At 48.1% G+C, this 14,426-nt stretch overlaps 2 protein-coding genes across 3 annotated transcripts; both read right to left on the bottom strand.

Annotated features, from left to right (window-relative positions):
* Positions 1–732: 732 nt before the first annotated feature.
* Positions 733–5,237, bottom strand: LOC106145849 (integrin-binding sialoprotein). Of its 2 annotated transcripts, XM_065048706.1 has the most exons (10): positions 4,825–5,237; positions 4,608–4,669; positions 4,115–4,217; positions 3,887–3,984; positions 2,714–3,782; positions 2,395–2,564; positions 2,101–2,194; positions 1,652–1,751; positions 1,445–1,578; positions 733–1,152 (listed from the first exon to the last, which is right to left on the bottom strand). In XM_065048706.1, exons 1-5 carry the CDS (start codon positions 5,054–5,056, stop codon positions 3,609–3,611), a joined length of 669 nt encoding a protein of 222 aa, XP_064904778.1. In that variant the 5' UTR covers positions 5,057–5,237; the 3' UTR covers positions 733–1,152; positions 1,445–1,578; positions 1,652–1,751; positions 2,101–2,194; positions 2,395–2,564; positions 2,714–3,608. The 2 variants fall into 2 exon arrangements, with proteins under 2 accessions (XP_064904778.1, XP_064904777.1); XM_065048705.1 differs by having other exon boundaries at positions 1,445–1,751.
* A 20-nt stretch (positions 5,238–5,257) lies between these two features.
* Positions 5,258–8,873, bottom strand: LOC135578614 (ankyrin repeat domain-containing protein 7-like). Its single transcript, XM_065053484.1, has 4 exons — positions 7,190–8,873; positions 6,782–7,105; positions 6,587–6,693; positions 5,258–6,081 (listed from the first exon to the last, which is right to left on the bottom strand). The coding sequence occupies exons 1-4, from the start codon at positions 7,331–7,333 to the stop codon at positions 5,946–5,948; spliced, it is 711 nt and encodes a 236-aa protein (XP_064909556.1). The 5' UTR covers positions 7,334–8,873; the 3' UTR covers positions 5,258–5,945.
* Positions 8,874–14,426: the final 5,553 nt, after the last annotated feature.

Below are 14,426 nucleotides of genomic sequence, written 5' to 3'. Positions count from 1 at the left end.
TTGACATCTTTATTGACGATTTAGATGAGGGGATTGAGACCATCATCAGCAAATTTGCTGATGACACCAAGTTGGGAGGGAGTGTCGACCTGCTGGAAGGCAGGAGGGCTCTGCAGAGGGATCTGGATAGACTGAAAAAATGGGCTGATTCCAATGGGATGGAGTTCACTAAGGCCAAGTGCCGGGTGCTGCACTTTGGTCACAACAACCCCCTGCAGCGCTACAGGCTGGGCGCAGAGTGGCTGGAGAGCAGTCAGACAGAAAGGGACCTGGGGGGACTAATTGACAGGAAGCTCAACATGAGCCAACAGTGTGCCCAGGTGGGCAAGAAGGCCAACGGTATCCTGTCCTGTATCAAAAATAGCGTGGTCAGCAGGACAAGGGAAGTGATCCTTCCCCTGTACTCTGCATTGGTGAGGCCACACCTGGAGTATTGTGTTCAGTTCTGGGCCCCTCAGTTCAGGAAAGACATTGAAGTTCTGGAGCGGTTCCAGAGAAGAGCAACACGACTGGTGAAAGGACTTGAACATAAGACCTATGGGGAGAGGCTGAGGGAGCTGGGGTTGTTTAGTCTAGAGAAGAGGAGGCTTAGAGGTGACCTCATCACTCTCTATAACTACCTGAAGGGAAGTTATAGCCAGGTGGGGATTAATCTCTTCTCCCAGGCAGTTAGCAACAGGACAAGGGGGCATGGGCTTAAACTCTGCCAGGGGAAATTTAGGCCGGATATTAGAAAGAAATTCTTTACAGAGAGAGTGATCAGGCATTGGAATGGCCTGCCCAGGGAGGTGGTGGACTTGCCGTCCCTGGAGGTTTTTAAACTGAGATTGGACATGGCACTTAGTGCCATGATCTAGTAAACGGACTAGAGTTGGACCAAGGGTTGGACTCTATGAACTCTCAGGTCTTTTCCAACCCATTCGATTCTGTGATTCTGTGAAAACAAAGACACAGATAAGGCAACACAGTTTATTAAACAGCAAGCTGCAACAGAACAACTGGAACTAGATGCTGGGCAATGGCTGCACAAGGTGGAATGTAAAGATCTGCAGGCTTCATTCCTGTCCCTTGTGTGCTCTCTGTGGCCTGGCAGCGACACTTCCTCTGCTCCAGCATCTTCTTATTGCTCATGGCAGAGGTTCAGAGCAGCAACTGGGGAAGGGTGGGAAAAGAAATGGCTTTGTTTTATTTTTACAGCAGGCTGGGCCAAAGGTGGTACTGGGAAATGGCTTCTGGAAGTATAGCACTAATGTGCAGATCCAGGTACCGAAAAACAAACACTCAAATGTGTCAACAACAAAGCTACAGCCTGCGGGCTACAGCCACAAGTGGAAAGTTGTGTTCCATGGAAATAGGGATCAACTTCTTGTGGTTTTTGCCTTATTTCTTGGCCAGCTCTTTCTCCCATCTCTCTTTTAGACTGCTTTACTTGGCTGTGACCTACCGAGGGAGCCGCAAATGCTTCTGAGGCCAGGTTCTGGACTGGCTCTCCCTGAGTCCCAGGCAAAGTGGAAAAACTTCTCACAGGTCCTGGGTTTATCTTGCCTGCTTCATGGGTTGTTTCAAGTGCTTCTCCAGCTGTTGGGAAATGTCAACAACTTGTAGGCGGCAAAAAAACGCGAGTCAAAGAGTGAGCTGTAAAGTTACTCACTTCCGTGGAAATCCGCAAGCTGGGCAGCCATCAAGATTGCATTTATCAGCTGCTGTTTCTTCTTAGATGGCTTCTTCAATTCCCTGCTTTCACTCCCACTCTTTCAAAACAAAAAGATACATCACACACAGAGCACAGGAACAGGATCTCAACCTCACAAGTGTTCTAAAGCAGAAAATACTGAAGCCAGTCCCTGACTGTCACGTCCTTAACAAAGATGGCATTAGGTGGGACTGAAATAGGACTGGCTATAGTCTCATGGGGCAACTCTCAAAGGCAGAAAGCTGGGGAATGGGGCAGCAGGACTTTCAGGGCCGCCCGTAGTCAGTAGAACAGAGGAAATGGTCTCTCCCAGGCTCTCTGGGAAAACCTCTCCTTCAAATTTCCCCACATGAATACGGAACCAGGCTCTAGTAGCTCGTGAAAAGGGAAGGTTCTGACTAGCTTACTGAGGCAGAGGCTTGCAGGTCTTTCTGAATGGCTTCAATGGTCTTGGCTTGTTGCTGGGCTGTGGCTTCCAGCGTGGCCATTCCAACTTGGAGCCTGAAAAAGAAGTACAGGTCTTATCACAGAAGCACACAAGAGCACAAATCCCAAAGGAAGAGTGTGGTAGAACCTCATCTAAAACAAAGGAATCTTTGAAAACCATGTAATACTATCTTGCTGGGATGCAGGAGGACAGTCCAGTTGTTTTCCCGCAATCGCAGAAAGCAAAGCCTTGCCCCACTGTGTCACTTCCTTACTGTTGCACGTGTTCTTCCAGCTCTGGGATAGCTGCAGTTCCAGCAGATGTGGCCAGAAGGCTCTGCAGGTTCTTGGCAGCTGTTAGCTCCTGCTCCTTATCCTTTATGGCATTCTCCAGGGACTCGGCATAACACTCGGTCCGGATAAGCCGTTCTTGCAATTCCTGCAGCTGTCAAACCAAAGCAAGAATCCCCAATAGTCAGCTTAGGTTTGATAAATAGGAGTGGACCCCCAACTAAGGCTCTGTTCCTCACTCTGGTTTGCAACAGAAAAGGCCTGGGCCCCTGCCAAGAGACAAGAGACAGACTTTCTCCCTACCTGAGATTTAGAACTCTCCAGTTCCTTCTGCAGCTGCAGTTTCTGTTCCTGCAGGTTCCTGCTGTAGCGCCTCTCAGCTTCAAGTGAAGCTTCTGCCACGGAGTTTTTTCTGAGAGCATTGGATAGCTCCTGCTGCAGCCACGTGACCCATTGCTAAAGAAATGGTGTTGCATGAGCATGGAGAAGTCAGTAGAAGATGACAACAGGACACATGCTTTTAGTCATGGGATCAGATCATTAGATTGATCTTCAGCATGGCCAGCAGGTGGAGAGAGGTGATTTTCCCCTTCTGCTCTGCTCTCGTGAGCCCCACCTGGACTACTGCCTCCAGCTCTTGGGTCCCCAGCACAAGGAAGACATGGGCCTGTTCAAGTGGGTCCAGAGGGGGGCCACAGAAATGATCAGAGGTTTGGAACAAGGGTGGTGGCACACTGGACCAGGCTGCCCAGAGAATTGTGGATGCCCCGTCTCTGGAATTGTTCAAAGTCAGGCTGGACAGGGTGTTGAGCAACGTGATGTTCTGGAAGATGTCCCTGCCCACAGCAGGGCGTTGGACTAAATGATCTTTAGAGGACCTGCCCAATCCAAACCATTCTATGCTTCTATGACTCAGTGAATTCAAAGATGAGAGATTTTGGCCACCACCAGCAGGCACCTGCTGGCACCTTTCTCAGTTGAGCACATCCAAACTATCGGCAGCTCATCATGATGCTTTCTCTTTCCTAATACACAGAAAAGGCTTCCGTATTTTCCTCCTCGGAGCAGAGGCTGAGAGTCTGTGCCACCGCCTTATTTCTAACTGACTGTTTTCCCTCTTTATGCAGCACTTCTGCTTCACAGCGGGTACAAAATTAGGTCCGAAATAGACTTCAGGTCCTGATTCAAAAACTGCCTCTCAGCAGCACTCCAAAAGGAATGCAGTAGCAAGAACAGGTCTCCTTAAACTGACAGGCTTCATGTACAGATATCTGCACCAGGCCCTAAGAGTCACCTGACTGTTGCCTTGACGATCGGTTTGCGTTGAAGCCTCTTTCTTGAGTGGAAGCTCTTCTCTCTCCAGTGCACAAACCTGAGCAAGCAAGAACACAGACCAACCGACAGACAGTGAGGAAAGGAATCTGCAGCAACACTGCAGCATCACACTGCGTAACAATTCCGTTAGCTCAGGAAGACCTCATCCAAAGAAGAGGAGTCAAAATCTTCTTCTTCTTCTTCCTCTTCTTCTTCTTCTTCTTCCTCTTCTTCTTCGTCTTCTTGTGCTGCTCCTGCTGCTGGTAACACACCGACAAAGAGGTAAGAAGCACCACGCTGCTGTGAGTGCTTATTTCACTCTGCTATTTTGCATCCACTTTAATCCAGAGAAGCTTGCAAAGGGAACAATTCAGTCCGTCAGGAAATTACCATTGTGGCGCTCCTCTGCAACAGGCTGCGCACACGGTCCTTGTCGATTTGCAGGTGGAAGCAGCATGGCATCCAGCGGTTCCATTGGACCTTCGGAATCCGTCTGTGTAAGTTAAAAGACATGCGTTAGAAGTGGCACAGGCTCCTTCTGGACCCATCTCTACGCACTAAGCTCCTGCTTCAGCCAACATGCATAATGTGGTATCAGGTGGTAGAAAGACCAGAAAGACCAAACACAGCCAGCGTATTAGGCATCTGTGCTGGTCTCTTCTGCCAAATATGCAGTGATAGTACAAGAAGAAAGAGCCTTACGTTGTTCCAGGAAAGGTTTAGATGGGATATGACAAACGTTTCTTCACTGAAAGGGTTATCAAGCACTGGAACACTCTGCCCAGGCATGTGGTTGTGTCACCATCCCTGGTGCTATTTAGGGGATGCGTGCATGTGGTGCTTATGGACATGCTTTAATTGTGGACTTGGCAATGCCAGGTACCTCAAAGTCAGACAGGGAATCAAAATCTTCGTCTTGCTGTGCTCCAGCTTCTGGCAAGACACCTTCAAAGGAAATAAGAGGGACAATGCAGTTGTGAGTCCTTATTTTACTGTGCCTTCTCCCATCCCGCGGGCCCTGCATTTGACAAAGGGTTCTCATTCTCCTTCAGGCCACAGCGATTTGTCCTCATCACCTCCTCCATGATGGGGGATCCTACCTGCTCCAATCTGAGCAGCTCCTCCCACAGGAGGGGCAGCAGTGGTCCCAGAGGAAGAGATTTCAGCTACTGCTGGACCTCCTGCACCTCCTACACAGCATTCTCCTGTCCTTTTACTTCTTGCGTATTTCTCCAGTGTCTTAGAAAAACTGTATACAAAAAGGAAGGATATGAAGTTGCTGAAAGTACCCCCACACTTGCATACGCTCTCTACTGGCAGTGCAACGGTCATTCAGGAGCCATCGTACACATATTCAGAACCGGGTACAAAAGGTAACACACACAGACGCACACAGAACTGACTGCAGTCCTGTTGCAGACTGAAGTACTCACTACAGGTGAGTTCATAGTACAGATGCCTGTTCTTGCTGATGGGGTAATTCACCCCTGCTGGCTACAGTCTCATGTTATAAACCGCCCTCTCCATTTTGGGGACCAGTAAGACTGACATCTAACTATAAGGCTTCTGCCTCAGTGGGATGTAATACTAATGTTGCAGCCACTCTTCACGTCAAGCTGGGATAGCATCTCCTGAAACCATTTCTGGACTTTAAAGGTTTTCAGAAATTCCCATCCTTATTCTGAGGCCCCAAGAGTGTAGAGAGCTCCTAAGTGGGATGTCAAGAGGCCAACAAAGATTGCGGTTGCATTCCAAGCACTGCAGGGGTTAACTACATTGCACAGGTAGGGGTTTTTACTCCACAGTTTACCACCACTAGGAGAGAGGGCTATTGCCTTCAGCCTAGCTGTTAAGGACACGGAGCCACCCTAGGGAAGGAACAGTCAGGGGAGCAAAGCTACACCCAAGAGGAGGAAAACTGCTGAAGATTTTAACTCCTCAGGGGATACCGGTTCGGTCCCCTCTGAAACAAAAGGCAGGTAGTTGCTAGTCAGTCAATTTGAGTGGAGCTTGGCAGCACACAGGTGAATTCTCAGAGAGAGCTGTGGAGGGAAGTTTTGCCCAGCTTTCAAATCCGCTCTTGACATGGAAAGAGATGCATCGGAAGATGTCACGGAGCCCAGCTTCAAAAAAGGCCTCAACAACCCATTCCAGCAAAAAGGGCTGTACATCAGCACGGACATGCTGACAATGCAGCTGCTCTAACAGGGACGTAAAACACTTACTCTGAAGTAGAGTGACCGAGATGACCAATATACGTGAAGTCATCCTTGCGATGAGAAAGAATAGCGCCATGCTGAAGAAGAAGCCGTGCTGCATTCGCATTCCCAGCATAAACAGCAATCTTAAGAATGGTCCTAAAGCACCCAAGAAATGATAGGAAATACATCAGCTTCTGCAGACATTGCCTTGCCATTACTTGAGTCCTCCTTTGCTCCTCAATTCATTTCCTCTCCTACAGGCAGAGCGAAACTACAGCAAAACATGTGGATGTGTCGGACAGTTGAGGGTGATGGGACCTCAGGAGGTCTCCAGGCCAAGCGTCTCCCCAGAGCAGACTCGGGAGGTCTCTGTGTGTGTGTCTGTGTTTCTGTGTGCACGTGTGTGCACCCTCACACACACGTGTGTGTGTGTGTGTGTGTGTGTTGGCACCACAGCCAATGCTTTCTTGCAGTCCTCAGTGCAGAGATCATCCCCTGAGGTAAGAGAGCAGCCGAGTGTGGGTCTGCTTTCACAAGTGGCACAGAAGGAGCTCCTTCTGGGCAGCTCCTGGTTCTTTTTCAAAGCTCATTCCTATAGCTCCCATCAATCCAATCTGAACAACGCTCAGCAGTCCCATGCACGCTTTTGACAAAACTTCACCTTTGACGCTTATCGCGAGCATTCGCATCAGCTCCCTTTTGAAGGAGGAACTCAACCATCTCTTCACGGTGCTTGATGACCGCAACGGTAAGCGGAGTGTATCCCAACTGAAAGGAGAAATTGTCTCACTTAGAAGAACACCGGAAAGCCAAGCGAGTTTGGGGAAGAGAAGCCTCACCCAAAGCCCAAGCTTACGTCATTCTGAGCATCAATATGGGCATTGTGCTCGAGTAACAGCTCCACCATCGATTTGCTGGGCATGATGGCAGCCAGGTGAAGGGCAGTGTTGCCGCCGGCACCTTTGTGATCGGGGTTGGCACCGTGCTCCAGCAGAGCCAACGCGCAGTCCTTGTGCTGGTGCTGTACTGCCTGGAAACAAGCCACAGGGAAGGAGTAACTTCCAACAGGTACATTTCTCTCTGTCAGAACTCCTGCATCTTTGCAACACGGGAAGGTACGAGCGTCTTCAAAGATTAGGCAACATGTGCCCCTTCCCCACCGACTGCAACATGCCTGTTTCTACGCAGGCCTACGTAAAGAATCACGCAAGGCAGGTATCGCTTAGGGCATAACTGACAAGCCCCACGCACAACAGCGTTAACATATTCCACGTACCAGCATCAGCGGTGTTTTCTTAAACATGCCACGAGGGTTTAGCTTGCACTTCTTTCCTGCCAGAAAGCGAACAACATCTGCATGGCCGTTCGCACAAGCAAGATGGAGAGGCGTCCTAGAAATTAAATGCATTCAGTTAACACAGACAAGATAGCTGAAGACATCGTTTCAGGCTGCAGTGCCCAGCACCTAAGATCAACCACAAGGATCAACTGCCAAAATTAAGCCAAATGCAAGCTTTCTTGTTGCACACCCAAAGCCTGGGGAGGGCTAGGCACAGTCCTCAGCACATCTCTTGAGCCAGGAGGCATCTCCTCAGCTGTGTCAATGAAGCTGCACAAACAGACTCCTGTGCCCAGGCACTGGTCCCTGTCTCTGGCCAGGCCTGCCCGGCCACCCAGCACAGCAAAGGGTACATCTTGGCAGCCTGGAGCTTCTGGAGGCCACGTAACTCTACGGAGGCTGTGGAGTCTGCGTAAGCCCCTGGCTTTGACCCCAGCAAGTCCTGCGCCAGATGTGTCCCAGAGACAGGGGAGATGGGCTTTCTAGCAGCAACGGGAAGCTGTGCCCTGTGGTTCTGCGACTCCATGTACTGCTCAAGCGAGCCCGGCAACAGTCAGGCAAGAGGAAAGGAGCCGTCTCTGCTTGCACAAAGGCCTGCGGAGCTCCACAGAAGGGTCACTACAGGAAGCAGGCTGGCAGAGCAGGGCAGAGTGGCACATCCGCTGGCTCCCGTCCTAGCTCGGGCAGGCCTCTGATAAGGGCAGCGCTGTGGAGCCGGCCCTGTCACTAGGGTGATTGCGCTCGTGCTGGGCTTCGCTGGCTCTTCCCGCCAGGGCATGTGGATCTTCACTACGGGCACTGCCCACTCCTTACTGCTTCTTGGCATCCCGCAAGTTGATGAGGAATCTCTTCCGCCACCAGATTCCTTGCAGCCGGGCCAGGTCGCCACTGGCGGCCGCGCTGTGCAGCCCGCCCCGGCCCTTCTTCCGGATCTCTGAGGCCCCGGCGGTGCTGGGTGCGGAAGCGCTGTCGGACGCCAGGCGCTCCCGCACCCTCCTCAGCAGCGCCATGAATCTCTGCATGCTTCGCGGCAACGAGGGCACAGCCCGCTCCGGGGTGAGTAGCTGCAGGAGGTGCCCAGCGGACTCTGCCCGTCCCGAAGAGCAAGGGCAGAGGGCGCGGAGAGGGCAAGAGGAGCCCAGAACCGAGCCCCGGGCAGACAACGGTACAGGTCACGGAGAGGGCAAGAGGAGCCCAGAACCGAGCCTCGGGAGGACAAGGGTAGAGGTCACGGAGAGGGCAAGAGGAGCCCAGAACCGAGCCTCGGGCGGACAAGGGTAGAGGGCGTTGAGAAGGCGAGAAGAGTCGAGAAGAGGCGAGTCCCAAGCGGGTCGCAGCTCCCGACGCTCCGAGCCACACAAGCGCTGCCGGTCCCGCTGCGGCGGCGACAGCACTGAGCGCCGGCGCCTGCAGGGGGCGGCTTAACAGCGGCAGCTCGTGGCGTCACAGCGGGAGGGACGGGGGCGTCACAGCGGGCGGGGTGACGCCGGCCAGTGCCGAGCGGGGTGCGGCTCCGGGCTCCGGCGCTGGGGCTCCCGTGGGGCCGGGCGGCCGGGAAAGGCGTTTGTAAATGTGCCATTAGCACAGCTGCGCTTCAGGAGCCCAATTCGCTGCCGTGTTCAGACTGTTGAAGGATGCGTCCGTCTGCGTCGGGCATGCTTCTGGGGGAGAATACTGCGGAGGGGCCCACAGACGGGGCTGCTGAGGAAGCACTGAGTGCGCACCAGGACTTCGCCCTGTCCCACTGTTGCCAGACAGACCAAAAGACCTGACCATGAGGCTTACTCGAAAGTTCATATTTGCATAATAATAAATGAGAAGTCCTCCAGTAATTAAGTTCCAATCGTAGAGCCAAACCCATTCCAGAATTGAGAAGTCAACCATGGACAACGGTGGCCTGCTGAGCTCCAAGGAACTGTCACCACAGGGAGCAGGCTGGCAGAGCAGGGCAGAGCAGGGCCGAGCAGGGCAGAGCGGAGCATCTGCCTGCTCCACGTAAGGGCAGCCCTCAGAGGGGGTTGACTGGCCGGAGGCTGCTGCAGTGGCTGTAGCACCCTCGCCTCAGCAGCTCCAGCGTGTGGTCGCGGAGCCCGGCAATGTGGGTCCCCAAAAGTGGAGCTGGAGGCAGCCAGCCCTTCTCCCGATAGGGCAGTGACCTCGGGAGGTCTCTTGCCCAGCTCTCACTGTCGCTCATCGTGACACCCCCTCGGGGCTACCGTGAATGCGCATCATGCTGGTTTGAGGCGTGTGTTTGCGTGGCCAGATTTCCTCCGATGAGCTCTTCTGCAAGGCTGCTCACCTCCTGTGACCCACAAGAGAATGTGCCTCAGCTGCTCTGTGCGCGGTGCTGGGCACGTGAAGGACGTGACCCCTGCCCAGAAACCGAGGCGGGAGAAGAAGGCCAGAAGGACAGCAAGGAAAGAGCTGGGGAGCTGCAGGCCTGCTCCATGGGCTGAAGTGCTGGCAGCCCAGCCTGGGGAACACAGCTGGTCCTGCTGGTTGGCTCCTTTTTGCCAGCGCCTTAGTGCAGCTGTGCCCTGGCAGGCTGCAAGCAGCCAAGTGACTTCTAAGCCAAAATACAGCCTCACAAATAAATCTATAGCTCCCTTTTTTTTGTAGATCATTGTAATTCATAGACACTTTGTTTTCTTCTTTCCGACAAGAAACCGAAATTTCACAACTGCAAAACTCTGTAGTAAGCTAAATGAGATGCCTCTCCAAGTTCAACTGGCTTTTAGCTATTGAAAAAATCCATATTTAAACTTATGTTTATTTCTAAAGAAGATAGAGCTTATAAAAACAGAGGTTTCATTACCTGTGGGTAAATACTGGTGATATTTCCCAAATTGTTTATATCATTTATACCCTCGTCTCATGGATATGCTTGTAAATCTATTCCTAGTTGCTATAAAGATCAATGTAGACTTGAAAATGTATCCTATATGCACACACTAGTTCTGAAAACGTTTCTAGCCCATGTATTTTACCACAAAGCACTTCTCAGTCTTTCAGTAGTCTAAAATCCCTAAGCTTCTGATGTTCTTCAAGAAAACAAATGTACATTGATATAGTTGCTGGCTGCTGAGTGCATTCATATTCATGAAAACACTTCTGGCATGTTTAATGTTAGGTTTGTTCTTAATGTTAGTTTGAGTTAGTGGTATTGTAGCATTTTTATGAAACGTAAGCATGTTTCTTAATGGTCCTTTGAACTGAGGTCAGAATCAGAGTTCTTCAAATACTACGAATAACTGAAATTTTTAAATATACCTTCCACTGCTATTTTGCAATAGTCATTTGCAATCAGTTTTTTCCATGAATGTACCTTCTGGTAAATTTATCTTGATACATTATTTACAATGCTCATATAAGATTTCAAATACTATCACTGCAAATATCTGTTTTGAAGACTAGAACTGTGTTTATGCACGAACAAAATAAAAACTATCGTTACAAACTGATTTGATTTCTATGAATATAAAAGCATCAAGGAGCAGAGAAAAGCAGGTTGTCATGTCTTGATGAACCCACACAGCTGGTTTTTTGAAACTCGTAATGATTTTCAACTTTATACCTGTGTGTGGCAGAATGCAAACACCCCTCTCTCCCCCTCCCTCCTTCAGTATGGAAGGAGTAGGCACCTCTCTCTCTCTCTCTGCTACTTGAGGCTAACAGCTTCTTTTGTTTGGCCACAGAGCACGCTGGCCAGGGCCATTAGGAGAAGGGAGTGCCAAGGCGCCACTGAGCCGCTGGGCACCTGCGGCCATTGTGGGAGATGTTTGGAGGCTTCAGGGGCACCCCACAGCCAGTGTGGGGGTGCAGAGAAGCTTCTAGAATGCCTGCAGTCAGAACTGATCAGCCAATATATAAACGGGATTCTCGTCGAGACTCCGCCCATTGTCGTGGGTCTCCCGGGATGGAGACTCCGCTTGCCTCGCCACCACGGGTGTGAGTAAAACTTCTCGCAGGATTGCGAGTGTATTTATACTTTTCATGCACATATGCACGTGTAAAATTAATCCTCGCATAATCGTGGGTGTATTTTCCTTCCGTGCACATTTGCGCGTGTAACTTTCTGTGCACATTTGCACGCGTAACTTTCCATGCTTAATACAAGCACGTGTACTTTCCGTGCACATTTGCAAGCGTAACTTTCCGTGCTCAATACAAGCACGTGTATAAATTATTTCCTCGCACAATCGCGAGTTTGTTTTCCTCCCATGCGTCCACATAAGCACGTGTAATATTCCGTGCACATTTGCACGTGTAAGTAAATTAACCCTCGCAGGATTGCGAGTGTAGTATAAATTTACCCTCGCACAATTGCGAGTGTACACTTTCCGTACTCACTACAAGTACGTGTACCTCTTTTAAAATAATCCCACACCGTGTTTAGGCAAGTGTGTACTTCTCCGGGACTCAGGGACGGCTCCGGCATTGTTTTGGGTGAAGCCATGTGCATGCATTCTGTGGACCGCCTGTTGTATTAGTTGCTGCCCCTTAATAATTTTCCTCAACTGATATCCAAACCTGTATTTAAGTCATTTTTGGAGTGCTAAAACCTTGTTTCTCACCAGTTTAATAAAAGTTGTTTTGGACCTTGTTGTCCCTTAAACTAACCTCAGGGTGCCTCCGTGACACTGTGTCAAGAAAAATTCAACTCTATAATGTTCATGAGGCAAATCATGCTGACATGAGAAGACAACTTATGGATCAGTCAAAGCAATTTTGCACAGCAATAAGGGCTTAGTTCTCCAAATTCAGACTATAGCTCTGCTGCTAAAAACTTCAACATTTAGATAAACACTAAAACTATGATATTTCTAAAGCTGTATGCCCAGTATTACTGTTTAGGGAGAGTTTTAGGAATTGATTTTTTACATGTAAATACATACATGCAAGTTTACATGTAATAATTATTAACATTGGTAGTAGTGCTAATTAAGCGACTAAAATCAAGTTCTGATGGAAAATTTCCATTCAATCGCTCTGCTTGAAAGTACACTTTTGACTGAATTCAGTTTTTGCATTAGTTTCCTCTTCCTGCCCAAATCCAATACTCAGTGTGAGAAATACTGGTGATATAATTTGTTTTGCATCAATTCAGTTTTCTCATGTTGCATTAAAATGTTGCATTTTAAGTTTTGCCTGTCTTAACTGCCTCTTTTCTAATCTACTACAACAGTAGCAGATCTGCTACTACAGTGCTTCAGGGGAATAGCACTTTGACTTTGCCATTATTTCATTCTTCCATAAAACGTCTCCATCTAGATTTATAGACATAACAGTGTACTGGTATTTTTCTCCATCTGCAGTGAGATTGCCACATCACTATCACAGAAAAAAAGAGGTTCTCCTGAGAGCTCAGTCCACAGAAATGAGTAGGATCATGAGATATTCAGAGAAATACTCAAGGTAACACAATGCATCCACATGATTTCTCTCAGAAATATGTGTGCTACATGACCACTCATGCTCTGCTAAGTGCTCAGGTGTCTCTGCTACCACACACCAGGGTTCCTCTAAAGGCTGGCCAGGTATCTCCAGGAAACTCTGGTTTTCCATCTTTTGCTGTCCTAACCAACCATGAGAGTGGGGTGCCAATATTCAAGCAATGATCTGCATCAACCAGTGTCTATCCAGACATAGAGGAAAAAGGGCTCCCTGAGCTGTGTCTTGTGGGAGCAAGCAGAATGTTTCTGGGAGGTGACACTGAGCAGAAAATACTTTTTCTAAGTGCAATACCTCTCAAATAATAATTAATTTTAATTTTTTATTTTTTAAAAATTACATGTAATTTATAGATGCCCTCATTCTTTCTGGATTACCTAGAAATCTATAACTAAAACATTTAAAATACTAAAAATATTAATTTTTACTGTTCTATGCAATTTTATGGAATTTTATAATGTGACACAGAGAAACACAATTAATGCAGTAAAACTATGATTTTGACCACTACATTAATGTCTTGACTGCAAGCTGTCACCTAAGAAAAACGTACAAATACAAAAGGTATATCTATTCAGCTTGTTCAGTGAATCCAGGTGGGGATTCAGTTCATTCATTCTGAAACAAAAGAACAACTCCTTCCAAGGCTGGCCAACAGAGTAGGAGAAGAAAAAAAGAGAATTTGAGCAGCCGGCTAGACCCTGGAACACAAGTCAGATAGAGTCCACACCTTGAGGTGAGACAACTGAATCATATTCCTGCAGCCCAAATCCATTCTCACATTTTAATTAGCAAATGTCAAAGGCAAAGCAGAGATTTTTTTTCCCATAGTAACACATGATTATGAGTCTCTTGCACCTTCACTTAAAGCCTGCGCAAACCCATATGGCTAAAGAAAATTTCAGATATAGTGGTTTGAAATCAAAACAAGATGCCAAGAAGGGTTGTTACACCTGCAAGATGCTGTGAACACCTCATATTGATGAATACAGTAGAAATATTTATTTCTTATCCACTGTCAGGATAGTCACAGAACCAAGAGCCAAGGAAGTCAGAGCAGACCAGTCTGTCTCCTTCCCAGTCCATTTTGAGATGAAAAAGGATAGAGTGGTTCAATTTCCAGAATGACTCAAGAAAATCCCATGAAAATTTTTCAGATGAAGTAATAACAAATCAATAGATACTTTGCATCTTACCCAACTGTAAAACCAAGACAAAACTGGGTAACCACTAGAGCATTCTGTAACCAACTAATTTATGTGTTATACTATATATTTGTGTAAAATACTGTAATGTGCAACTGGTGAATTACGGCTAAAGTAGAGAACTACTTAATATGAAAACTTCAATTAAAATAGTGAAATTAATAGTGTACTTTATTGCTTCTAGTTCTCAAAGATGGAATCCTTGGAAATGCAGTTCTTGCCTCCTCTGCATAAATGGCATTAATATATCCTGATTCAACATAGCATTAAAAGTCCTCCCTGTTATGAGAAATGGATTACTTCATTTATGCTTGAAAGATCTAGTAATCATTAATGACCCTTTTTCAGAGAGAGAGCTATTATTTTCCCCTATTGCCTTTCAAAAAAAGTTTATTCCATACAGTAGGGGATTTTAATGCACTGGCAGGCTAGGAATATGAATGAACTATAGGTCAATATCGGGCAGATTTCAACTTACAAAGTGATGATATTAAAAAAAAACAAAC

This window comes from Columba livia, chromosome 1 (assembly GCF_036013475.1).
Source record: "Columba livia isolate bColLiv1 breed racing homer chromosome 1, bColLiv1.pat.W.v2, whole genome shotgun sequence".
Lineage (NCBI taxonomy): Eukaryota > Metazoa > Chordata > Aves > Columbiformes > Columbidae > Columba > Columba livia.
This window is presented reverse-complemented; position numbering and strand designations above follow the sequence as displayed.